The following is a 23,979-nucleotide window of genomic DNA, read 5'->3' as shown; positions in this document are numbered from 1 at the left end:
CAATTCAACCTCACCTCAAGTGTTTGTTTCCAACCGGTTCACTGCTGCTTGCGGAATGAAAGGAACGAAACACGGGAGACTAGACAAAGGAAATGCCAAAACACGCGCGCGCTTTAGCGCACGCGATCGATGAAAGAAAAGCATCGTACAAAGCGCGACGCTACATCGTATCCCTGGCGATGAGTTATTTATAGCAGCGAGCGATGACTGAATAGACACAAGCTTCATGACAAATTCAATGACACGCACTGTTCTTAGTATAGACCCACCTTCTTATTCGATAAAGCCTCCTCCCTCGCGGTCTCTCGTTTCTAATAATATCCGCCGCCGTCTCGACTTCTCCTCTCGCTTCGATATTTCGACGATCGAACGCGACGTTCGTCGTCCGACGACGAAATCGAACGCGATCGCGATCTACGTCGACGTCGCTTTCGATCGTCGTCGCGGTCGTCATGGCGACGACTTCGACGACGCGATTCTTCGATTCCGCTATCGTAGTCGCCTCGGGGAGGAGTCGGAGATCGATAATGCTAAGGGCGAAACCACTTGACGCGATGAGGGGGATACTTCCGGGATTCCTTACCATTGAGCCACGCCCCTTGAGATGTCTTCCTGATTTCGATGTCTTAGAGAATGCGTACTTGATTAATACATAATTAAATTAATCACGTGCTTTTACTTTGCCGCTTTTCGACGGTAAATCCCGCTTGGAGTGACTGGAGATGTAGATTAATTAATTTCTATATTGATTCTCGATTGTCTTACGTTTGTCTTTGGCCTTCTATTGGACTTCTACTCCTACTGCGTCTGTATAACCAGGACACGTGACGCGGTTCTTCAGGCGGTAAATCACCGCTGGGTTCCTCTTCCTCAGCAGAAGAAACGTCACTACAAAAAGGGGAGACACACTTGGAGAATAAATATCATTTATGACGAGTCCTCTTGTAAAAAAAGACCCATAAGATTACTTAGAAGTCTTCTACTCGTAATATTAGGCAAACATACACAATACGGAATCCCTATCAGATACTACGCTATACAGAACTTATGTCTTTGTATGTAATAGAGAAAAGGGGCACCCTCACCTTCATTATTTTGCATTGCGCGTAATAAAAAGACCCAGCGTGCTCTGCGTGCAAAGGATCACTTAGAAATCTTCTATAAGATCCCTATCAGATACTACGTTTATACTAAGAGATAAGGGGCACTTCCTTATAAAGAAAAAAAGGGAACCCTTTACCTTGCTTCCTCCTCCTTTCTCTTCTTCTTCTTCTTAGACTTCTTCTTCTTTTTCTTCAGTTTCTTCTTCTCCTTGCGTTTTCTCTTCCGTTTCTTCCTCTCATCCTCGCTCGATGACGACGACGACGAATCATCGTCCTCTTCACTCTCACTCTCATCAGCTTTTGGTTTCGGTTGCTTGGCGCTTTTCTTGACGAGAACCATTTCACCGCAATTCGCTATGAGGACTTCGCACTTGGGCCGATTCGTCGCGTCCGTTTCCTGATTCTCGATAAAATCAACGACATCCTTACCTTGAACGACACGACCAAAAACCACGTGTTTACTAAAAATAAATAAATACATAAAATAAAAATATTATTAAATCACACTATAGCACACCCATCCAAATGAGGACAAGGTACAGTCGTTCTATAGAAAAATCAATAAAAATAGACATTTGATTAAATATCACGTGACTTCTCACATGAAAAATTGTGAACCGTTCGTATTTTGACCTCGATTCGCCATCGAAAGCAAATACTTTTGATCGTGTTTAACTTTAAAATTCTCATCTAAAAAATTCCAATTAAAACAGAACAAATTATTTTTGAATTTACCTTCGAACATTCCCCCGTATATCGACTCGCCCCCGGTTCCCGTACCCCGACTAAAATCTCCCGACTGTATCATAAAATTCTTGATGACGCGATGAAATCGCGTTCCTTTGTAATGGAGCGGTTTCAGCGTCGTTCGACCGTCTCCCTTCTCGCCTACCCCCTCAAACGTTACAGGAGAACGCGTTTCTACTAAAGAATTCTGCACCAGTCGTGAGGGAGCGAAAATTTTCGCACGTTTTTGGGCAGATGTCCGAAAAGAGTTCCATAACGATCCTACCGACTAGAGAAACCCGTTCGATGACGTCGAATACAACGAATAGTAACGTACCCGCTTTTCCGTTGATCGCAATGTCGAAGAAACAGCGAGAACGAGCCATGTTTCGTAAACAAGCGTTCGATTTAACGCGCGTTAGACATAAACAAAAAACGCCAAAAAAATGACAAATTATCGCACCACGAACTTTTCACCTAATCATATCGAGTCAAAAATGCTATCCAAATAAATTACTAGCTAGCCGATGCATGATGTTCTAATGAATCAATATTGATTAATGTCTAAATTCTATCTGCATGCCACCCTTTGATTTTTCAGCGTCTTCTTTCAGACGACCGTCTTCGGTGTACTCCTTCAGCAATTCCGTGCCGGCCAAGTGTTCGTTGAGCAACTTGGCATTGCCTCTGCGTCGCTGCTTCCTCGGCTTCACAGGCTAATAATTAAATACGTCAATAATAAATAATCGTTATATTTATCAATTTTTAAAAACTTTTTTCTGCATGCTTCCGCTTGAACCTTGCATGGAAGCAATTCCAGCTGCAGAACAATATTTTTTAAATAGTTTAATTAAAATTAATTTACTTACCTGTGTGCAAATGTTTTTCTATATCAGTATCTGTTAGACCCTCGATGCTTATTGATCTCCATAACTTTTGAAAATCTAAACATCGCCAAATAAAAATCAACTTCAATTCTAATTCAATTAATAACCTTCGTCTACAGGAATTTTCAAATCCGGATCATTATAGAATAGAACACCCTCCTTATCAGATCTAGTCAAAGCTATGATTTCATCTTTGAGAACCTATAAACAAAATTTCACACTGGGCTATTTTATATGTGAATTTTTCTACTGATAACATAGAGTCGGTTTTTGGATATGATTCTCTCATGTCAGCCAACTTGATTCCACCCAGACCTTCTCTCCAATGTTCTCTCAGTACATTGACTAACATACCCCTATTCTTCACTCTGTATAAAGGCTAAAAGAGTCACTCTCTAAGTAAGCTACATACACGTTTCTCTACAAGAGAACCTTGAATAAATATCTGTCCTCATCTGCCAACGTCACTTTGGGATTATTTCGAAATGCCTAATTGAAAAATTAAATAGACTGATGACGGAATATAATCGTATGCCATTTTTTACCTGAGGTAGCCAGTTTCTAATACTTGGAGCTACGTCAGAGTAGTCTATCTCCTTGAGAATTTCCTCAAGACTCAAAGGCTCATCCACTTTGCCATCTCTGTGTCGAGCCTCAAAAAATATTAAATTATGTAGTTATATAGGTGAACAAGTGACCAGATAAATTCATTGCATCTAATTACCTTTAGAAGATCGACAGCCATTTTCAAAATTGCGAACTTGTTTTTCGTTTTGAATTGAGCGCTTACGGACCCGATCGAACTCTTCAAGCCTTGGAAGACATTCGATGTTCAAGATACGCTCTAAATTGTTTCGTATTTCAGACCGGGATTGACGGAAGACGTCGCTCTTTTCTTCATCTTCGCCTTTTTCGCTTTATGCTTCTCCTTTTTGCTGTCCACGCTATCGGATGGCATCGTATGCTTTTCTACTACTGGAAGGGCCATGGCCCGCTTTCGAAAAGCCTCTCGTTCTCGAAGGAGTTGAGGATCCATACGAATGTTTGTTCTTATACGGGCGTTTCTATTCTTTGAGTACGATCAGCCGTTTACCCGTTTGTCCTTTCGAAAAAGAGAGAAAGCTAGTAAAAATCATCTTTTTTAAGTAATTGGGATGATTTCCTTTTGATAGGCATTTCGGCCGCCATCGCAGAATTTCCTTCTTTCTCTCTCAGCAAAGAAACCTCATTCTTCGACGAAATGGCCCAATCATCATCACCTAAACCTCGATCGAATCACGAAAGTGCGTTGATTGGCGAGGAATTGCATCTCTTCGGTGGAAGAAAGGGATTTTCACATTATTTCCCGCGCAACGAAATTTGGACATGTAACGTCCAAGAAGAAAAGAAATGGATCCGTCGTATTGCCGAAGGAAAGAATATTCCTCCTCCTTGCTACGGAGCACAATGTGTGGTCATCAATGGGATCATGTATTCGTACGGGGGAAGGAAGGAAGACGGGGGTTTTCTGGGAGAGGTGTTTGGTTTGGATCCGAAGAAAATGAAATGGATCCAAGCAGCCACGCCCATCCATGGAAAGAAACCTTGGCCACGCTACTACTGCTGTTTGTGGGCCATTGGAGGAAGAATGATCATGTTTGGGGGAAGGAGCGGGGTCATTCCTGAAGATCGTCTCCAATCAGGAGGAGCACAATTCGAAAGGAGAGTGAATAATGAGATTTATGAATTTGTATTTGAAGAGGGAAGAGAAAAAGGTAAATTTCATGAATTGAAATCTGGAAATAATTCAAATGTTGATGATTAGGATATTGGTTGGATGTTGAATTAAGTGGAGAAAGACCACAATCAAGGGCCTATTCTGCCATGGAAACGATTGATCAACATCGAGGATTACTCCATGGAGGGTATGATATCAATAAATCCTTAGATGATGCATTTGTGATTGATTTGAGAGAAAAGGTAAATCCTAATTATGTTTGGCAATAATTAATGAATTGTAATAGAAATGGATTTCCATCGATTTCCTTCCAAAACCATCCGCCCGATATAATCACAGAATTTGTCGAATATCAAAACAAGGATTCAAAGAAAGAAATTGCTTTCTTCTCATTGGCGGGTTTATCAAAGACAACGCTTCAGACCACGCCTACATTCTTGACTTTGACATGAGAAAATCTTACGCGGTATGAAATCAGAGCTATTGATATCAACTTGTGATCAATTTTTATTAGTTTCACCCGAAAATGGCACCTATTTATCTTCACACTCTCCATTGCGTAGAGAATCGAGATGGATGTGCTCGGATCATTGTCACAGGGGGAGAAAACCGAAGAGGAGAATTGAAAGAAATTCTGAATGAATTTACTCTCGGTATTGAAGAATGATGTTAAATCATATTTAATTTCCTTTCCAAGGTCCGTCAAACGAGTCGTACGTGAAGATTGAAACTCAGATACTTCCTTCAGCTCAATTGATATCAACAGGACCAGAAAATGAATCACAGAACACTCGGGAACTTAAACGAACGTTAGAGCAATTGAGGTGCGAGTTTCTTTACTTTTGTTTAAAAAGATAATGAGAATAAGGAGATCATCTTTAGAATGGAAGTGGCAAATCTTCAAGATGAAAGGTTACATTATTAGATAAATAAAAATAGCGTCACGTGACAGTTGTGTCACATGATAATTGCATTTGCAGAAAACATTGGGAAGTACAATACCAGTCTTCCGAAGAAGAGAGACTACGTGTCACAGCCCAAAAGCAAGAAATCGGCCAATAACCGTTTGTAAAAAATGACATATCTGTCTTAGGTCTGAGTTAGAAATCCGTTGTAGTTCTCTTCAGAGAGACATTGAAGCTCTAAGGTAAAGAACAGAGAAAAAATATTTGATAATCACGTGACGTTATTTTTCTGCAGAACTGAATTGGCAGCCCAACGTCATTCTTTCGAAGCAGAGAAAGAGGAAATTGCTCAGGCTCATCAAACACAAATGTACAACTTCAAAAATGAATTGAACAATAATCAATAGCATAATCTTAGGAGAACTGTTGAAGCTTCACTTGCAGAATTGAAACAAAGTCTCGATCAATTTCTCGACGTGCTCAGCATTCGTTCAGATCAAGTTCGCCTCACAAACGACAAACTTGGTTCAGGAGCATATGGAGGTTACAAAGCAACCAAAATACTATATTAGTACTATTGGCATTTCTCTAGACGTAATAATTGGTCGTTGGCACGGAATGCCAGTTGCTGTAAAGAGATTTCACGACCTCATCACAACCCCAAGAACGATTCCGACATTCCAACGAGAAGTTCTGACAGCGAGTCGACTCCATCATCCCAACATCATCCGTGTATGCGGTGCTGTAATGGAAGATGGAATTCCATTCCAAATCGTCTCGGAAATACTCGAGGGATCAGTGAGCGAAGTCATTGATGCAGCTCACTTATCTCCATGCTATCTTTCTCCCTACGAGCAGCTGTCTATTGTCGTTGAAATGACGTCAGCTATTGCTTATCTTCACGGGCTCCAACCTCGTCCCTACGTTCACGCAGACATTCGTCCGAATAATGTCTTGGTGACGAGGGATATGAAAGTCAAAGTCGCTGATTTGGGGGCCGCCCACTTGGCGGAGAGCTCCAAATCAGCGGGGCCCCTTAGTCCCCAATATCTTGCTCCAGAACGAATGCCACCCGCGTCGGGACGCAGCTCGTTGCCTAGCGACGTCTATAGTCTGGGCGTGTCTCTAATTGAAATATTCACTGGGGTGGGACCTATTCCAGAAGAGAGGAATGGCCAACTGATGCCTATGAGAAATCGTAGTCGTCTTCACGTGATTTGCTCGAGAATGATTTCCAACGAAAGAGAGAGGCCTACGAGTGCAGAGTGCTTGGCTGTTCTGATAAGAGAAATAGAGGAACTCGCACGGAGCGGGATTCCGGCAATAAAGAGAATGGTGAAAGGAAAGTTTGAAGGAGAGGGAGCTAATCGTCGTCACAAAGTCGTTCTTTCAGATAACTTCTTTTTCTAGACTATCGCATCTGTGTTTTGCATGAAATTTCGTACCGTCATTGAAACTTCCATTTTATATTGTGTAGTCCTTTTTAGTTGTGTGTATCATGAATTGAAATTCTGAGAGTAATTCAAATGTTGTGATCGAGGGTGGAATGAAAATGTACATGTAAATTTTTAGGCGCGAACAAGAGCGAAAGTTCTTGCGAATCATGTTCAGTATTTTCGCTTGTTGCTGAACGTTATGGTTAGGATGCGCGACAAAGAGCGCAAACCGTAAAAAGGATATTTGATGCGCAACGAAGAGCGGAAGATTTTTGCTGCAAATCGGTCGTAGTTTGCTGCAGAATTGTTGAGATAGAGACTAGTTGGACTGCTGAGATATAGGCGGGTAATAAACGATATGTCATGGTTCGGTCATGCAGAGTAAGGGAATCCTCTACGCCCATCCATGCAAAAGCAAACAAAGATTCCAGCCAGCTTAGCTACATGCATCAGTGCGCCGTCAAAAGTCCGAATCTCATTGAACAACCTCAGATTTTTCCTTGTCGGAATAATCACTGAGAACGATTCCTCGAGCGGCAAGTTTGTGCTCGGGAAACGTAGACAACGGGGGACCAGGACGCTGCCACTCAGTCCCTCCGCGGCCAAAGAACTGCGACAAGAACTTGGGCTGCTGCTGCTCCAACCAGTGCTCCCTCCAGTCGTCATTGCTGTCAGCACCAGCCGCCAACTGAAGCGAATAATCCAGCGGATCACCGACAAACCCGAATGGATCGCCAGCAGCTATGTTGCGAAAGAAAAGAACAATGCGTTCCTCTTTGTCGATTATATTGCCTTCTTTCCCTGTTTTGAACGTCAGTTCGAGTCGCGGCGTATTCGCCGTAGCGTGACACGACAGGCAAGACGATATGTAATTATCAACGGGACCGTTGCCGCGATCAAGCCAGCCCAAGTAGGGACGTTTCGCGTGGGGGATTTCAAGCGCTTTGATAGCGGCCGGATTAACCCAAGACTCTTTAGGACGATACCCTTCGTCGTATTTCTTCTGATCCAGTCCAGGATCGTTGCCCCACATGAGGCAAACGGGCATCAAGCGTTTCCAGGGCGACTCGTTTTTGACGCTATCGTGGTACATGAATGTACCAAAGATCCAACCGGTTGTGTCGCCAGCGCGACGGTCTCGCACCGCGATGTCAACTTGGAGTAGGTGAAGGTCTTTGGGCTCAGTGCGCTCGACGCTCGGACCACCGTAGTCGTCAAAAGGCTTTCTGGCAATGGTGGCTTTCCACGTGGGAGAGCCATCAAGAAAGGGGAGGTCATGTTTGTTTGCTTGGGAGAAGAGGAGTTTGAAAGTGACGGCACCGTTGGGAAACTTAAGTGAGTGCCCTTCAGGTTTAGAAGTCGGTTCGTATTTCTTGGTCCAAACTTGGCCAAGGGTGTATCCGCCTACGCAAAACTTATCACTCACAATACTGTATTGTCTTGCACTTCCGGCAAGTATACGGTAGGGGAAAGGATGTGGTTAATTTATCCTATAAACACTTACCGGCTTCGTTGTACATTCCCATAGCCCAGGTTTGGAGTAATCTTTTCTGGCTTTTGCCTAGGTATCCAATAGGGGCTGGCCTTTCAAAGGTGAGTCCGTGTAGAGGCTCGCGTCCGAACGGCGTTTGCGTCATCCACGGGGCGTGGTACCACTTCCGCACTTTGTTGTTTCGAGGAACGAAGTCGGTTTCGATGTTGCCCTCGAAGCAGTAATTCAAGACAGCTTCGAGATATTTCTCGGGTTCTTTTTTAAAATCGATCGTCTCCCAGGGATAGGGATACGATTGTTTGCCGTTCGGAGGATGACGGGGAAAGTCGAGACTGGGCTCAAAAACGGGTCCAGTCCATCCCTTGGGAGGTTGGTTGAAGGAAGCGCGGTGAAACTGCTTGATGCCGTCTTCTTGAAAGCGCTTATTTTGTTTGTAGGTAGCGGAGCCTGCGCCCGCCGTGACAGCGACTGCTGCTGCGGCTGCAATTGCACGTCGAAGCATCGTCGCGTTGAGACACAATGAGGCTCGATCCCGGTGGTCCGTGTGACCGGAACTCGTTCACTTCATATCCCGTAAGCGCAACGACACAACTTGTGGTCGTGTCGTTGCGCTTACGGGATATGAAGTGAACGAGTTCCGGTCACACGAGAAGGCGTCCTTGCATTGGCATACCAGACAGCACACGCAGCACGCGAACGACGTGCGTTTGGCTTCTTCTCTTGTCTGGCCTCAACAACACACCATACAAAGTCAGGTCTTTCTATCTCATATACGGGCGTGTTTAGAGTATAGAAACTGAACGGCTCGTACAATTAACTAAGGAAGAAACCAAGTAAGAAGATCGAAGAAGGAGGCTCGCAAATGACGATGTTGATCTTTTATAAAAGCCAAACAAATGGCCAAAGCTCTAGCACCCGAGCCACGGTCTTCTCATGAAAGTGCGCTGATTGGGGATGACCTGTATCTTTTCGGAGGTACGAGCGAAAAGGGCGCACACCATTTCCCTCGCAACGAAATCTGGACTTACAACGTCCGGGAAGAGATGAAGTGGATTCGCCGCTTCGCCCAAGGAAAGAATATTCCTCCGCCTTGCGAAGGAGCGCGATGCGTCGTTATCAATGGTGTTATGTATTCGTACGGGGGAAAGAAGAAGGACAAGAGGCATCTCGGAGAGGTGTTTGGTTTGGATCCAAAGAAAATGAAGTGGATCCTTGTGGCTACGCCCGCCCATGAAAACAAACCGTGGCAACGCTTCTACTGCTGTTTGTGGGCCATTGGCGGGCGAATAATCATGTTTGGCGGTGCGAGCGATGATATACCGCCGTATCTTCTCCAATGGGGAGCCCAACGCAATGGGGCAGTGAATAACGAGATTTATGAATTCGGATTTGAGGAGGGAAGCGAAAAAGGTGAACTGTATGCACGAAAAAAAATTCGAAATAATTCAAGCATTGATTAGGATATTGGTTGGATGTTGAATTAAGCGGCGAACGACCCCAACCACGTGGCAGTTCTGCCATTGAAACAATTGATGAAAATCGAGGATTGCTTCATGGAGGATACGGCGTTGGAATATATTTCGATGACGCATTTGTGATCGATTTGAAAGAGAAGGTAAAGTCTAATTAAGTATGCCCGAAATCAATTAATGAAGTCAAATGTAATAGCAATGGATTTGCATTGATTTCCTTCCGAAACCGTACGCTCGATACGGTCACAGAATCTGCCGATTAACGAAGAAAGGATTCGAAGAAAGAAATTGCTTTCTTCTCATCGGAGGGTGCAACTCCAGCAAATTCTCAGACCACGCTTACATTCTCGACTTTGACAAAAGAAAGTCCTACGTGGTAAATAATATATTTCAGAGAGGAAACAAGTGATAAATTCATGTAGTTTCACCTAAACCCGGAAATTCCGCCTGTTTGGCTTCACACGCTTCATTGCGTGGAGAATCCTGATGGATCGGCTCAGATCATTGTCGCGGGAGGACAGGACTGGAATGGGAAATTAAAGAAGCCCATAATTGAGTTTTCTCTAGGTAAGGAGCGAAGGTCTAAGTTATACTCTAATTCTTAGTTCTAGGTCCGTCAAACGAGTCGTATACGCAGCTTGAGACTCAGAAACTTTCCGCCGATGCGACGTCGCCAGTGCCTAAAGGTGAATTGCAGCACATTCAGGAACTCGAAAGAAAATTAGAAGAAATGAGGTGGGTTTAAAAATTAACGTTAAAAGTTATAACATATGACATATTGTTTAGAATGGAAGTGACTGAAGTTCGTGATGAAAAGTAAAAGGCTCAATTACTAATAACAGTGCCACGTGACAGTTGCGTCTTATGCAGAACCCAGTGGGCTAAACAATATCGATCTTTAGAAGCAGAGGCAGTTCGTATCTTAGAAAAAAAGCTAGAAAATCTGCCAGAAACCAATTATGCAAATTTGAGATATCCTTTTTTAGGTCAGCGCTAGAAACGTTCTGTGCTTCTCTTCAGAAAGATATTGGCGCATTGAGGTTAGACTATTTACTGGCTTGATATTTATAAACAAACGTTAGGCTATGCAGAACCCGATGTAGTGAACTGGAGGAAGAAAAAAAGGAGATAGCTGGCGCTCTTGAAGATCAGACGTAATCAATTTTTTAAAACGTCTGCTCTATAACTAAACTCTCTCGTAGAAAAATCCTCGCCGAATCTCAAAAACACCTCAATCAATTCATGACCGTGCTCTGCATTAGTGCATTTCAAGTTCGCCTTACAAATGACAAACTTGGTTCGGGAGCATATGCAGGTACAAAGGAGTAACCTAGACAAATATACTGTATGTGTATATTACTGCAATTTCCCAAGACGTAATTGTTGGTCATTGGAACGGAATGCGAGTGGCTGTAAAGAAATTCCACGCTCTCATCACGACCCCAAGAACAATTCCGACATTCCAAAGAGAAGTTCTGACAGCCAGTCGACTCCACCATCCCAATATCATCCGTGTATGCGGTGCTGTAATGGAAGATGGAATTCCATTCCAAATCGTCTCTGAATTACTAGAGGGATCAGTGAGCGAAGTCATTGATGCAGCTCACTCATCTCCATGCTATCTCTCTCACTATGAGCAGCTCTCTATTGTCGTACAAATGACGTCAGCTATTGCTTATCTACACGGGCTCCAACCTCGTCCCTACGTTCACGCGGACATTCGACCGACCAATGTCTTAGTGACGAGGGATATGAAAGTCAAAGTCGCTGATTTAGGAGCCGCCCATTTGGTGGAGAGCTCCACATCAGCCGGCCCTCTCAGTCCGAGATATATTGCTCCCGAACGAATGCCACCCGCATCGGCACGCAGCTCGTTGCCAAGCGACGTCTACAGTCTAGGTGTGTCTCTAATTGAAATTTTTACCGGGGTTGGGCCTATCCCGGAAGACAGAAATAGTCAACTAACGCCTATAAATAATCGTCGCCGCTTGCACATGATTTGCTCGAAAATGATTTCGAGCGAAAGAGAGAGGCCTACAAGTGCCGACTGTTTGGCTGTTCTGACTAAAGAAATGGAGGAACTCGTCGAAAGCGGAGCTCTAGCGATAAAGAGAATGGCGAAGGGACAATTTGAAGGAGAGGGAGACAGTCGTCGTCACAACGTCGTTCTTTCAGACACCTATCATCTTTAAACTTTGAATTTTCGTAGTGGGAGAAGCGATGGAATTTCGTAGGAACACTTTTAGAAATGGAAAATAGCACCTATTCGGTTTTGCATTACTTCAGCTTTCTTTGAACGGTCTAATGATTCGAACACTATCTAAATGCATCCTATGACTATAAAGACTAATTGTAAGCTGGAACGGCACTGAGAAAATAAATAATTGATAATGAATTACGAAATTGGCATAGGCTTTCTGAACTAAATATTTTGACTGTGGAGCCAGGATGAATTCTCGGGATGAATCAGATGTAAATCCAAGCGGAAAGAACAGATTTTTTGTTGGTGGGGCCCCTTTCGAGGGTACATGATCGAGGATCGAGTTTTCTCCATAGGAAACGAAGCTGACGTCAATCACGAGTCACAAACAAAGCTTTAAGACATACCTGTGTTGCTAGTTTTGCAGGAGAGACGACAGGCTAAAAGATCTTCGCGGTACTTCATCGCCTCGCGGCCAGCGCGCGAGTTGCTTGGCTCGTCGTCTCATGAACGCAACAAAGCGACATTGCGAGCGTCAGAAATTCAGGCGACCGCGGCTAAACCTAAAAAACACGACGAAACCGCTGGAAACACGCCGCAACAGTACGGGCCTTTCTAAATGGTCCAATGAAAAAACGTCTACGGCATGTCACGTGCTTAACTAGAGAAATGATCAGAAATCGTTGAAAACGGGCCGCCACAGGCGCGATCGCGAGTGCAATTTGGCGCGAGGCGGGGGAGAAAAGCCATCAATCAGATTCAAGACGATTCGACGCCGGAGGAAGCGAAACAGCGCCTCTTCCTGGCGAAGCAAAGAAACGAGAGCCAAAAGGCGAGAAGCGATGGACAATCCACGGTAAGAAACGCTCGAAAATAGACCCAAGAACCCAGAGACAGCTCGAATAGAGCACCAAAACCTAAGCGAATCAATTTAGAGGCCCAGTACTAAAATTCGACAGCGTTTAGAGCTCAGGAATTCGATATTCGCAGTCGTTTATTAATCGTACGGTACGTGCTTGACCTCCTTTAACGTCGATGTCATTTTCCCCCCATTGGGGTCCTTCTTTCGAATAATATCGTCGAGATATCGAACGTTGTCTCGAAGCCACGGAGCAGATTGGGGCTCGAACTTGGCGTCGTCGATTTTCGGTGCAAAAAATGTCTCGTTCACTTCTCCAATATTTGGAGCCGAGAACACAGTCAAATAGCCGGCTGACTGAAAATTCTTTAGCGTCGATTTTCGAATAGAGGCACTTCGACACACAAAATTCATACTCAATACTCCTAAAAAACGAATTCTCAATAAGGATTAATAATATTAATTGAAATGATTACCGTTTGGCTTCAGAGCTGTGAAAACTTTTCTCAATATTTCAATTTGAATGAACGGCTGAGGAGGAGCCGTCAATCCTTCGCTTATTTCTTTAGAATCCATGTCATATATAATCAAATCAAAAGCATTTTCTAAAAGAAAAATTTTAGGATGGAGATTAAATAATTTTAATTGGAACCTTGTGCCTCTTTGATGTAATCCAAACCATCTCCAACTACGATTCTAATTGAGTCCGTTTCCTCGAAGCCAAACCAGTTTTTTGCCACTTCAACGAAACTTCCATCCAATTCAACAACAGTCATATGAACCTTAATAAATAAATAAATAAATCTCAATCTTAAAACGGAAGTGTTACTTTAGGAAATATATAGCTAAGATAGGAAATGAGTCCACCGCCACCCAAGCCAATAATCAACAAAGAAATATCTAAACTTAATTAATTAATTAATATTCATATATAGAAACAATAATTTTACCGTCATTTGTCTTTAAACTCTTTATCCACGCAATACTCGTCGTAATTTTCTGATGATAAGGCGCTAAATAGGTCACATCGACTTTGAGGTCACATGACGGAGGAGCAGTCTGCTTCTTTTTCTTATTTCGTTTCTTCTTCTCCTCCTTTCGCTTAGGCAACGACTCTATATACTTAATTATTAATTATAATCCCCATTCTTCAATTTTCATTACTTTGAATCAGTCTCGCTTCTGATTGGACGACGCTAGGCGCCGATAAAAATATGAGTCGCCTGAAAAACGAACCGTCTTCGTGCTGGACGTCTTCCACGACGAATTCCCCACTTCTTTCGGAGCAGCCGCGATGGCGAATCGTTCTACAACTGACGTCATCACCAAGCGACAAGAATGGAATCTAAAATCAATAATAAATAATTTAGAAAACGTGGACTTTTTTCTCTGTACCTGGGCTGTTGGGGAAATGTCTTTGGGCGCTAGTGCAGTCACTTCTTTGCCTAATTCCGCTTTTACTACGTCCAAGGAGTCGTATTTTTGATCGCGAGTGAGAATCGCGATTGCTAGGCGACTGTATCCCGCTGTAGCGGCCAGTTGAAGTCGTCCTTCCTCCGAGGCAAAAAACCACTCGATTTCCCTAGAGAAAATTCCATCGCGCGGGTGAGAATTACGTCATTGTTCTCTACCTTCCTTGAGGCACAATAAAAACGGCGAATTTTCCATTAGAAGATTTGGATTTATTGTCAACTACGTGCAGGACGTAGCGCAGTGAATCGCCCTCCTTTGATTTTTGCCACAGACTGACTGGCAAGTCGCGTCCAGGGCTCAGACTAAAAACAAATAAATTCCATATAAAATATATGAATTAAATGGGGTGTCTTGCCTCGTGAGTTCACGTTTCATTAGGCCAAATCGCTGCATTTCCTGTACTTCTGCAACGAGAGCATCTGCAGTGTCAAGACGCTTTGGAGCATCGTCACATCCGTGACATATCTCAAAAATCTACGCGTAAACACTCAATGAACACGTTGAAACGTCATTCAAACGCCAATCAATAGTCTGTCAGTTAAATCTGACGTTTGAGAGATAGAATGATGGGTGATTGAGTGACAGATATTAAATTAATTAATCAGATGTCAACCGTCAATCAAGAAACCAATTAAATGCTTCAATCACCCGTCAAAATTGAGTGACAGACTCTACGTACGCTATCTCACATTACCTTGAAAGGTGCCTCCTTTACTTTCGTCATAACAAAAGCAAACACAGGCATTCCCTGCCCATCTTCACTACTCACAATCTCAACCCGGTGAACCCTCACAAACCAATCGCCACCTCCCCCGAAGTGACCCATCAAAGTATCAAGTACGTTCCCCTGAGCCAAACTAAAGCAAACGTATCGACCCCCAGCCTTCAAAACGCGCCGAAACTCGCTAAACGCTTTCATGACGACATCACTTTCGACGTCATTACCGCCCATCATCGCGTCCAGAGTCCCCTTATCGAGCACCACGTCGAAAATCGAGTCGTCAAACTCCATTTTCGTCGCGTCCATGACGCGAAAGTTCAAATCGGGTCGTGCAGAGCGATTGCGCTCGCACATGCGCTCTATAGCGACTTCGGACAGGTCGATATTCGTCAGACGACGATAGCCGACGTCGTGCAAGTCTTCGCTGAGGCGCGACGTGCCGCAGCCAACGTGTAAGATGTTCTGCGCTGGTTTGGCGTATCGGTGCAGGACGCCGCATAGGTCTGCGTACTCGCCGTACCAGTCGAATAGACGGTCGGCTCGCTTGCGAAAGAATGAGTCCCAGTAGCTTGTAGAGCGAAAGTCTGATGGAGTAGCCGGGAGGAGATCCATTTCTGCTGCACAATGCGCACGCTCCGAAGAATTCCAGAAGACCAGAATGACTCCATGAGATTCCAGGGAAGGTTCTTAGGTAAGCCTCTCTGGAGCAGACTCGGCGAATAGGGCAACGTGAGCTGCTTGAGCGTGTTCGGCTCCCAAAAGGGGGCCCCGCCTGAGGGCCATCTCTCTTTCGTTTCACTGTCTGTTCTTCATATGGTCACAGACTCGCAAGTCATGCCGTACGCCAACACTGCACTACTTCCAAGCCGTGAAACGGATCTGTTTCGTGATCCTAAAGCCAACTTGAGAAAAATTACGCACGATCTTGTAGCGCTAGCCACAGCGATCTTGTAAAGTATAAGCGTGGCTCGTGTAGAGAGCTGTGCAATAGTCAGAGCATATCATTCGTTGCCGATGCTTTATCTTTCAAGAAGATGACTTCGACAGCGTTTCCTCAAGGGGGTCCCACCTTATTGTCGTAAGGTAAAACGCACTGTTGGTTCATACAAAAAATCATTAACCAAATCAAATTCACGTACTCGAAAGTTCCGATCGAAAAGTTACAACAATACACAACTTAATTACGAAGAAATAGTCAAAGTTTAGGAATGATAGGAATCTGAAAGAACGACTTTGTGACGACGACTGTCTCCCTCTCCTTCAAATTGTCCCTTCACCAATCTCTTTGTCGCCGGAATCCCATTCTGGGCGAGTTGCTCCATTTCTCTTATCAAAACAGCCAGGCATTCTGCACTTGTAGGCCTCTCTCTTTCGTTGCAAATCATTCTCAAGCAAATGACGTGAAGAGGACGACGATTTCTCAACGGCATCAGCTGACTATTCCTCTGTTCTGGAATAGGCCCCACCCCGGTAAATATTTCAATTAGAGAAACGCCTAGACTGTAGACGTCGCTAGGCAACGAGCTGCGTCCCGACGCGGGTGGCATTCGTTCTGGAGCAAGATATTGGGGACTGAGGGGCCCCGCTGATTTGGAGCTCTCCACCAAATGAGCTGCTCCCAAATCAGCCACTTTCACTTTCATATCCCTCGTCGCCAAGACATTGGTCGGACGAATGTCTGCATGAACGTAGGGACGAGGCTGGACTCCGTGAAGATAAGCAATAGCTGACGTCGTTTGTACGGCGATGGAGAGCTGCTCGTAGTGAGAAAGATAGCGTGCAGATGAGTGAGCTGCGTCAACGACCTCGCTCACTGATCCCTCGAGCAATTCCGAGACGATTTGGAATGGAATTCCCTCTTCCATCACAGCACCGCATACACGGATGATGTTTGGATGATGAAGTCGACTCGCTGTCATAGCTTCTCGTTGGAATGTCGGAATCGTTCTTGGGGTCGTGATGAGATCGTGGAATTTTTTCACAGCAACTGGCATGCCGTGCCAACGACCTATAATCACGTCTAAAGAGATACCAATAATTATATAGCATTTGTCTAGGAAATTTCTTTTCACCTGCATAAGCTCCAGAGCCAAGTTTCTCATTTGTAAGGCAAACTTGATCTGCACGAATGCTGAGCACGTCTAGGAATTGATCGAGATTTTTGTTAGATTCTGCAAGTGTAGCTTCAAGAGTTGTCCTGGGGAAAGTTTTATTGGATAGTGCTTAGACAATATTTTCATTTATACACATGAGTTTGATGAGTCTGAGCCATTTCGTCAAAAGCACGTCTTTGGGCTGTTGATTCAGTTCTACAGAAAATTGTACCAGCGAATGATAGAGGTTGACACTTCTTATCGTACCTTAGAACTTCAATGTCTCTCTGAAGAGAAGAGCATCGTGTTTCTAACCCTGACCTAAAACAAATGTTTCTCATTTTCTCAGTCAACAAGTTTTTGCAGCTTCTTGCTTTTCTTCTAAAAGACGCAGTCTCTCTTCTTTCCACGTTTGGTACTGGGCTTCCCACTGTGCTCTGCAAATGTAGCTGTGGCGTTACATCAATAATATTGATCTATTTAACCTGCCTTTCCTTCATTAATCGCATTCTGTCTTTTTCAAACCGTTTTTTTTGTCTTTCCAAGGCTTCATAGGCTTTGATTCTACGTTTGCAACTGTCATGAAACTAATATTAGTTTTGTTGATCAATTGAACCTTTCATCTCGAAGTCGCATTCTATAATTAATTTTTTTAGATATCATTTATACGCAAAATGAAAATTTCACCTCATTTCTTCAAGATCAATTTTATAGGCCTGCGAATTCATTTCCGTCGGTACTGTAGATACTAATTTACCTGAAGAAAGTATCTGACTCTCAATCTGCATGTATGACTCGTTTAGCGGGCCTAGAAAAGAAAAGTAAACATGATCCCAAGATTTCTTACTGCGCATTACCAAGAGAAATTTCTGTCAGAATTTCTTTTAATTCGTCATTCCAGTTTTGTCCACCTGAGACAATAATCTGAGAAGATCCATCTTGATTTTCCACACAATGAAGTGTGTGAAGATAGATAGGTGCTATTTCCGGGATTAGATTGAACTAATATATTAGGTTGCAATTTGATGTATTAGCAAATCGATTTCATACCACGTGAGATTTTCTTTGGTCAAAGTCAAGAATGTAAGCGTGATCCAAAAATTCACCGGTGCTGTACCCGCCAATGAGAAGAAAGCAATTCCTTTTTTCAAGCCATGTTTTTGATAATCGACACATTCTGTGATAACGCCGAGCGGATGGTTTTGGAAGAAAATCAATGGAAATCCATTTCTATTAAAATGTAATAATTATTTGGCAATCGTAAATAGGACATACTTTTTCTCTCAAATCAATCACAAATGAGTCATCGAAATGCAGTCCGCGACCCCACCCTCCATGGAGTAATCCTCGATGCTGATCAATTGTTTCCATGGCAGCTTTGGTGCGTGGTTGTGGTCTTTCTCCGCTTAATTCAAGATCCAACCAATATCCTAATCATCATTATTTGAATTATTCCCAGACTTTTCAAATTTGTGCAATTACCTTTATCCCTTCTCTCCTCAAATACAAATTCGTAGATCTCATTATTCACCAACCCATCGCATTGTGCTCCTGATTGGAGACAGCCTTGAAGAATGCTTCCGCTCCTTCCTCCAAACATGACCATTCTTCCTCCAATGGCCCACAAACAGCAGGAGTGGCGTTCCCACGGTTCCTTTCCGAGGGGGAGGGTAGCTACGCGGATCCATTTCATTTTCTTCGGATCCAAACCAAACACATCTCCAAGAAGACCTCCGCGTTCCTTTTCTCCTCCGTACGAATAGATGATCCCATCGATGACCACGCATTGTGCTCCGAAGCAAGGCGGGGGAATATGTTTTCCTTCGGCGTAACGTCGCATCCATGATTTCTTCTCTTCTCGGACGTTACAAGTCCAGATTTTGTTGCGGGGAAAATAATACTGGTATGATCCCTTCAAGAATGATTTCTTTTCGGTACTTCCACCGAAGAGATGCAATTCGTCGCCGATCAACGCACATTCGTGAGATAAACGAGGCTTGGGTGATTCAGCGCTGGCCATCAAATGAGTTTTCGTTGCTAAAAAAGACAACTTTGCAATCTCGGAGCGTAGGGGTTCAGATTAAGAAGGAAAATAAAGTCAAAGGGATATATCCGCAGATCGAAGCCAACCTACTGTAGCTCGTCGGAAATTCTTACTAGCTTCTTTCTCACCCGTGCGAAGGAACCGAAAAACCGAGAAAGAGGCGAAATAGCCCACTGAGTTATCTATGACGTCAGGTCTAACGTCAGCGCTATGCGAATGATAATATTTTCATAGGAACTGTTCTCTATACTTAGGTATGTGAAAGGTATACGGCACAGCAGGTTCCGGTAAAACCCCTTTAGCTTTTGGTTCGTCACAGAATCGTGGTGTCTCTTTTCTTTTCCGATTTACCTTGAGAAAAATTACCCACGATATGTTGTAAAGTAAACCATGAACGTGGCTTGTGTAGAGAGCTGTACAATGGTTATAGAATATCATTCGTTGCCGGTGCCTTATCTTTCAAGCAGATGACTTGGCTACGACGTTTCCTCAAGGGGGTCCCACCTTATTGTCGTAAGGTAAAACGCACTGTTGGTTCATACAAAAAATCACGGACCAAATCAAGTACACGTACGCGAAAATTCTAATCTAAATTGTTACAACAATACACAAACAAAGTTACAAAAAATAGTCAAACTTTAGGAGTGATAAGAATCTGAAAGAGCGACTTTGTGACGACGATTTGCTCCCTCTCCTTTAAACTTTCCTTTCACCATTCTCTTTACCGCCGCAATCCCGCTTCGTGCGAGTTCCTCTATTTCTGTTATCAAAACAGTCAAGCACTCTTCACTTGTAGGCCTCTCTCTTTCGCCGGAAAGCGTTCTTGAGCAAATCACGTGAAGACGACGACGATTTCTCAACGGCATCAGCTGACCATTCCTCTGTTCCGGAATAGGCCCGACCCCAGTAAAAATTTCAATTAGTGGCACGCCTAGACTAAAGACGTCGCTAGGCAAAGAACTGCGTCCCGACGCGGGTGGCATTCGTTCTGGAGCAAGATATTGGGGACTAAGGGGCCCCGCTGATTTGGAGCTCTCCACCAAGTGGGCGGCTCCCAAATCAGCGACTTTAACTTTCATATCCCTCGTCACTAAGACATTGCTAGGGCGAATGTCTGCGTGAACGTAGGGACGAGGTTTGAGCCCGTGTAAATAAGCAATAGCTGACGTCATTTCAACGACAATAGAGAGCTGCTCGTAGTGAGAAAGATAGCATGGAGATGAGTGAGCTGCATCAATGACTTCGCTCACTGATCCCTCGAGTAATTCAGAGACAATTTGGAATGGAATTCCATCTTCCATGACAGCACCGCATACACGGATGATGTTAGGATGATGGAGTCGGCTTGCTGTTAGAACTTCTTGTTGGTATGTCGGAATCGTTCTTGGGGTCGTGATGAGATCGTGGAATCTCTTCACAGCAACTGGCATACCGTGCCAATGGCCAATAATAGCGTCTAGAGAAATGCCAATAGTTACATAATTTTGTTGTAGATATTTCTCTAACCTGCATATGCTCCAGAACCAAGTTTGTCATTCGTAAGGCGAACTTCATTTGCACGAATGCTAAGCACGTCAAGGAATTGATCGAGACTTTGTTTCGATTCTGCAAGGGTAGCTTCCACAGTTCTCCTAAAAAGTGCTATTATTTAGTGCTAATGAGATATTTGCAGGTGTGTTACATTTGAGTTTGATGAGACTGAGCCATTTCTTCTTTCTCTGCCTCAAAAGCATGACGTTGGGCTGCTGATTCAATTCTGCAGAAAGATATCATTTCCTGATGATAATCAATTCTTTTCCTATACCTTAAACCATCATTGTCTCTTTGAAGAGATGTACAACGGGTTTCCAGGCGTGACCTAAAGTCTTGCTATTATCTTTTGAAACGAAATGCGAAATCTTACCTCATTTCTTCGAAGTGAATTTGGTGGGACTGGGCCATTTCTTCTTTTTCCGTCTCAAAAGCATGACGTTGGGCTGCTAATTGATTTCTGCAGAGAAGTACAGTACCGTCACGTAATAGAAATCATGACTTTTACCATACCTACAACGGGTTTCTAACCCTGACCTAACCACATACGGTAATTATTATCAGCTATTGATATGTATTTAGCCTGCCTTTGCTCTGTTAATTGCTGCTTCTCTTCTTCAAAATGTCTTCTTTGTTCTTCGATGACTTGATGGCATTGGGCTCTACATTCCCAACTGCCACGTGACACCATTATTATTAATCTATGTAACCTTTCATCTTGAAGTTTTGACACTTCCTTTCTAAACATGAAATCGTTCTTATCTTTTTATTTACCAATGAAGAAACTCGTACCTCAAATGCTCCAATTCCCTTTCAAGTTTCTCTGTGTCCTGAGGTTCATTTTGTGGCACTATTGATATCAATTTAGCGGAAGAAAGTATCTGAGTTTCAATCTGCATGTACGACTCGTTTGACGGACCTAGAAAAAAAGAAATTAAATAATGATAATTGGTAAATTTTCCCTTTCTTCCACCGAATAGATGCAATTTATCGCCGACCAACGCACTTTCGTGATCGCATCGAGGCTCAGGTGATGCAGCTTTAGCCATGTCGTCGTTAGATAACTTTGATTGACGTTTCGGTGCTAAAAAGAGAACTTTGCTATCGCGGAACGTATTTTTCAAAGGAGAACTAAATCTGAGACTAAGTTTCCGCAGAAAGAAACCTTCGTACATGCTTTCTTTCTTGTTCAAACCGAGATTCAGAGAAAAGGCTGATCAAAACACAAAGGCCCGTATAAAAGATGACGACATTTTTAGAATCCTAACGAAAAGCAGGTATTTTTAAAATGACTGTCGATTTTTAAATATAGAATAATTTTCTAGTGTCCGCTACATTATCGAATATTTGATGTAGAGTATTTCTCATGGATAGCTAGCGTACGTTAGTGTTTTGGGGCTAATGTTGCGTGTTCTCTTCAACTTCTTCTAATGGAAGACGGCACGGCTTCGAAGAGCAACCACAGTCACAAGGTTGACAAGAGCAAAGCATGTAAAGTACTAGTTTAGCGGATAAGAGGAAGTTCCTTCTACGCAGGACAACGATCATGTGACGAACGGCGCTGACGGCGATTCGCAAGGATCGACGGGCTTCTTGACATCGATTCGAAAGCTTCTTACACGTGCACCGTCGAATTCAGTCAGTTCGCCGGGTCGATTTGGGCGGGAAACGCCTATTACGGGGCTTTTTACTCCTTAGATGGCGCCAACGTCGACGCCGACGTCAGAAGAAAGTCGAAGCGTAGCAAGAACGAAGCGAAAAGCGAAAGAAAAGGCGAAAGGGGGCCCCAAAGCCAAAATCAAATTAATATCGTCATCGGCACAAAAACCAGCAAAACCTTCATCATCAAGGTATAATTAGAATACGTCATACGTACGTCATACGTACGTCATACGTGATTTTCTTATCAAAAAGTCTATCACTATTTAAAACTTTTAATTAATAATTTTTAATTAATCAATATAAATTTAATTGTTGCATTATCTTTTTGTTTAGGGCATCGCTTCTTGGTTCGTTTTTTTCTCCTGTGCTTCATTACTTTTCTCAGGAAGAAGGAGAAGATATATGTAAGGAAAGGAAGTTCTAAAACTATTTATCCTATAACCTTTATATGTTTTAGCGGAAAATGAAGACGTTAGCTTTGAGGAAGACGAATCAAAGTCCCAAGAGGAAATAGAGTCGTCTGACGTCTCATCAGCTGACGAACCACTAGCAATAGACCCGTATATAGAAACCACGTGATTCCACCATCGAATCAATAAGATTTGTGAACTAGATTTTGGCTGATAAAGAACTTGCCACCTCTGACAGAAGAAATGAGAAAAAGACAGCCAGGTAAACAAATAGGATTAATTAATAATTAATTAAATATTTGTGCGTTTAATTAAATAGCTCTTCCTGTCAAAACGAGAAGCACACCTCAATTCTCCTTAGTCTTAGATTTGGTAAGATTAAATAATTGGATTAATTAATTAGATTAATTATTTTATTTTATTTAGGATGAGACCTTGGTTCATTGCAGTTGTGATGAATTGAAAGGCGCCTCCCTTCACTTCCCCGTTCAATTCTTCGACAAGGAATATAAAATATACGTCCGATTGAGACCCCACTTTGAATTCTTTCTCAAGGAAATGTCAAAAAAATTCGAGGTCACACACACACCCATTCAATTAATGAATAAAATTAATCTAATTCTTTTATACAGGTTATAGTTTTTACGTCATCACACCGAGCGTACGCTGACAAACTTCTCAACATCCTCGACCCCAACAGAAAACTAGTCAAGTGAGAAGTCCCCGTATGTAAAAATTGTTGATAAATAATTTTTTAGACATCGTCTATTTCGCGAACATTGCGTTCACGTCCAAGGCAACTACATCAAGGATTTGCACGTTCTTGGTCGCGATTTGGCGCACACCGTCATCATAGACAATTCTCCGTCGTCATTTGCATACCAGGTTGATGTCAACGATTTTAGTTTTAATTATTTATTGATTTTCGTTAAGCTTTCTAATGGGATTCCCATCGAAAGTTGGTTCGAAGACGAAACTGATGACAGTCTCTTGCGTCTCATTCCGTTTCTTCAGGAAATCATTGATGGGGTAATAATCAATACGTGATTAATTTATTGAGGTATTTTGGTTTTTGTTTTCTCAGGGTAGTGACGTGCGTCCTTTGATTGAAGAACGCTATCGCTTGCACGAATTGCTTCCGCCCTAAACTGAGCCGCTGCTTTTTAGTCGTAGTCATTTTTAGCTGAGGAGTCTTCTTGTTCACCAAACAATTCCTTCTCAGGTCTCAGGCTTAGTACAGGTACGTTGT

At 43.1% G+C, this 23,979-nt stretch overlaps 10 protein-coding genes across 15 annotated transcripts in view; 3 read left to right on the top strand and 7 right to left on the bottom strand.

Annotated features, from left to right (window-relative positions):
- LOC136196215 (dihydropyrimidinase-like) overlaps window positions 1-10,432 on the bottom strand; it is a 28,700-nt gene extending 18,268 nt beyond the window's left edge. Inside the window, exon 1 of the mRNA XM_065985739.1 lies at window positions 10,429-10,432. Coding sequence (XP_065841811.1) covers window positions 10,429-10,430 — 2 coding nt within the window. The 5' untranslated portion in view covers window positions 10,431-10,432. The remainder of the gene's footprint in view (window positions 1-10,428) is intronic.
- On the bottom strand, window positions 57-2,232 carry LOC136196217 (uncharacterized). Of its 3 annotated transcripts, none has more exons than XM_065985744.1 (11): window positions 2,167-2,232; window positions 2,044-2,118; window positions 1,839-1,991; window positions 1,706-1,793; window positions 1,621-1,650; window positions 1,241-1,564; window positions 766-888; window positions 680-716; window positions 584-625; window positions 270-530; window positions 57-222 (listed from the first exon to the last, which is right to left on the bottom strand). In XM_065985744.1, the coding sequence occupies exons 1-10, from the start codon at window positions 2,213-2,215 to the stop codon at window positions 312-314; spliced, it is 1,140 nt and encodes a 379-aa protein (XP_065841816.1). In that variant the 5' UTR covers window positions 2,216-2,232; the 3' UTR covers window positions 57-222; window positions 270-311. The 3 variants fall into 3 exon arrangements, with proteins under 3 accessions (XP_065841816.1, XP_065841815.1, XP_065841814.1); XM_065985743.1 differs by having other exon boundaries at window positions 166-207; XM_065985742.1 differs by lacking the exon at window positions 57-222 and having other exon boundaries at window positions 224-530.
- On the bottom strand, window positions 2,259-3,764 carry LOC136196218 (general transcription factor IIE subunit 2-like). Of its 2 annotated transcripts, XM_065985745.1 has the most exons (9): window positions 3,584-3,764; window positions 3,441-3,529; window positions 3,262-3,369; window positions 3,149-3,205; window positions 2,967-3,095; window positions 2,824-2,917; window positions 2,699-2,773; window positions 2,603-2,649; window positions 2,260-2,545 (listed from the first exon to the last, which is right to left on the bottom strand). In XM_065985745.1, the coding sequence occupies exons 1-9, from the start codon at window positions 3,750-3,752 to the stop codon at window positions 2,387-2,389; spliced, it is 927 nt and encodes a 308-aa protein (XP_065841817.1). In that variant the 5' UTR covers window positions 3,753-3,764; the 3' UTR covers window positions 2,260-2,386. The 2 variants fall into 2 exon arrangements, with proteins under 2 accessions (XP_065841818.1, XP_065841817.1); XM_065985746.1 differs by lacking the exon at window positions 2,603-2,649 and having other exon boundaries at window positions 2,259-2,545.
- Window positions 3,784-6,859, top strand: LOC136196210 (uncharacterized). Its single transcript, XM_065985730.1, has 12 exons — window positions 3,784-3,841; window positions 3,889-4,470; window positions 4,521-4,675; window positions 4,720-4,899; window positions 4,948-5,086; window positions 5,131-5,257; window positions 5,316-5,345; window positions 5,414-5,476; window positions 5,527-5,580; window positions 5,634-5,708; window positions 5,757-5,881; window positions 5,931-6,859. Exons 2-12 carry the CDS (start codon window positions 3,957-3,959, stop codon window positions 6,746-6,748), a joined length of 2,280 nt encoding a protein of 759 aa, XP_065841802.1. The 5' UTR covers window positions 3,784-3,841; window positions 3,889-3,956; the 3' UTR covers window positions 6,749-6,859.
- Window positions 7,122-8,805, bottom strand: LOC136196216 (uncharacterized). The gene is made up of 2 exons (XM_065985740.1): window positions 8,279-8,805; window positions 7,122-8,178 (listed from the first exon to the last, which is right to left on the bottom strand). The coding sequence occupies exons 1-2, from the start codon at window positions 8,766-8,768 to the stop codon at window positions 7,250-7,252; spliced, it is 1,419 nt and encodes a 472-aa protein (XP_065841812.1). The 5' UTR covers window positions 8,769-8,805; the 3' UTR covers window positions 7,122-7,249.
- LOC136196211 (uncharacterized) lies at window positions 7,647-12,128 on the top strand. Its single transcript, XM_065985731.1, has 12 exons — window positions 7,647-9,099; window positions 9,155-9,676; window positions 9,727-9,881; window positions 9,935-10,114; window positions 10,161-10,305; window positions 10,350-10,473; window positions 10,525-10,554; window positions 10,609-10,671; window positions 10,725-10,778; window positions 10,830-10,892; window positions 10,941-11,053; window positions 11,113-12,128. The coding sequence occupies exons 2-12, from the start codon at window positions 9,163-9,165 to the stop codon at window positions 11,928-11,930; spliced, it is 2,259 nt and encodes a 752-aa protein (XP_065841803.1). The 5' UTR covers window positions 7,647-9,099; window positions 9,155-9,162; the 3' UTR covers window positions 11,931-12,128.
- A 786-nt stretch (window positions 12,129-12,914) lies between these two features.
- Window positions 12,915-15,621, bottom strand: LOC136195958 (eEF1A lysine and N-terminal methyltransferase-like). Its single transcript, XM_065985440.1, has 10 exons — window positions 14,965-15,621; window positions 14,626-14,744; window positions 14,429-14,572; window positions 14,193-14,379; window positions 13,962-14,142; window positions 13,748-13,912; window positions 13,627-13,697; window positions 13,450-13,579; window positions 13,274-13,402; window positions 12,915-13,222 (listed from the first exon to the last, which is right to left on the bottom strand). The coding sequence occupies exons 1-10, from the start codon at window positions 15,601-15,603 to the stop codon at window positions 12,936-12,938; spliced, it is 2,052 nt and encodes a 683-aa protein (XP_065841512.1). The 5' UTR covers window positions 15,604-15,621; the 3' UTR covers window positions 12,915-12,935.
- A 472-nt stretch (window positions 15,622-16,093) lies between these two features.
- LOC136196430 (uncharacterized) lies at window positions 16,094-19,305 on the bottom strand. 2 transcript variants are annotated; one of them, XM_065985975.1, is made up of 13 exons: window positions 19,257-19,305; window positions 18,567-19,121; window positions 18,360-18,514; window positions 18,135-18,314; window positions 17,942-18,086; window positions 17,772-17,892; window positions 17,701-17,721; window positions 17,574-17,648; window positions 17,459-17,521; window positions 17,352-17,405; window positions 17,238-17,300; window positions 17,064-17,188; window positions 16,094-17,011 (listed from the first exon to the last, which is right to left on the bottom strand). In XM_065985975.1, the coding sequence occupies exons 2-13, from the start codon at window positions 19,102-19,104 to the stop codon at window positions 16,194-16,196; spliced, it is 2,358 nt and encodes a 785-aa protein (XP_065842047.1). In that variant the 5' UTR covers window positions 19,105-19,121; window positions 19,257-19,305; the 3' UTR covers window positions 16,094-16,193. The 2 variants fall into 2 exon arrangements, with proteins under 2 accessions (XP_065842047.1, XP_065842046.1); XM_065985974.1 differs by having other exon boundaries at window positions 19,219-19,259.
- A 378-nt stretch (window positions 19,306-19,683) lies between these two features.
- LOC136195809 (uncharacterized) lies at window positions 19,684-21,885 on the bottom strand. Of its 2 annotated transcripts, none has more exons than XM_065985274.1 (11): window positions 21,832-21,885; window positions 21,632-21,742; window positions 21,451-21,577; window positions 21,369-21,398; window positions 21,246-21,320; window positions 21,172-21,195; window positions 21,032-21,118; window positions 20,933-20,986; window positions 20,810-20,884; window positions 20,635-20,759; window positions 19,684-20,584 (listed from the first exon to the last, which is right to left on the bottom strand). In XM_065985274.1, the coding sequence occupies exons 2-11, from the start codon at window positions 21,705-21,707 to the stop codon at window positions 19,767-19,769; spliced, it is 1,491 nt and encodes a 496-aa protein (XP_065841346.1). In that variant the 5' UTR covers window positions 21,708-21,742; window positions 21,832-21,885; the 3' UTR covers window positions 19,684-19,766. The 2 variants fall into 2 exon arrangements, with proteins under 2 accessions (XP_065841346.1, XP_065841347.1); XM_065985275.1 differs by having other exon boundaries at window positions 21,665-21,742; window positions 21,832-21,868.
- On the top strand, window positions 21,793-23,941 carry LOC136195810 (CTD small phosphatase-like protein 2). The gene is made up of 13 exons (XM_065985276.1): window positions 21,793-21,935; window positions 21,984-22,130; window positions 22,195-22,296; window positions 22,357-22,508; window positions 22,654-22,724; window positions 22,778-22,880; window positions 22,934-22,992; window positions 23,050-23,102; window positions 23,157-23,306; window positions 23,363-23,442; window positions 23,489-23,615; window positions 23,664-23,759; window positions 23,815-23,941. The coding sequence occupies exons 2-13, from the start codon at window positions 22,089-22,091 to the stop codon at window positions 23,875-23,877; spliced, it is 1,098 nt and encodes a 365-aa protein (XP_065841348.1). The 5' UTR covers window positions 21,793-21,935; window positions 21,984-22,088; the 3' UTR covers window positions 23,878-23,941.
- Window positions 23,942-23,979: the final 38 nt, after the last annotated feature.

Source organism: Oscarella lobularis, chromosome 15, assembly GCF_947507565.1.
Source record: "Oscarella lobularis chromosome 15, ooOscLobu1.1, whole genome shotgun sequence".
In the NCBI taxonomy this organism is placed as follows: Eukaryota; Metazoa; Porifera; class Homoscleromorpha; order Homosclerophorida; family Oscarellidae; genus Oscarella; species Oscarella lobularis.
Note: the sequence above shows the minus strand (reverse complement) of the source record. Positions and strands in the feature narration are given on the sequence as shown.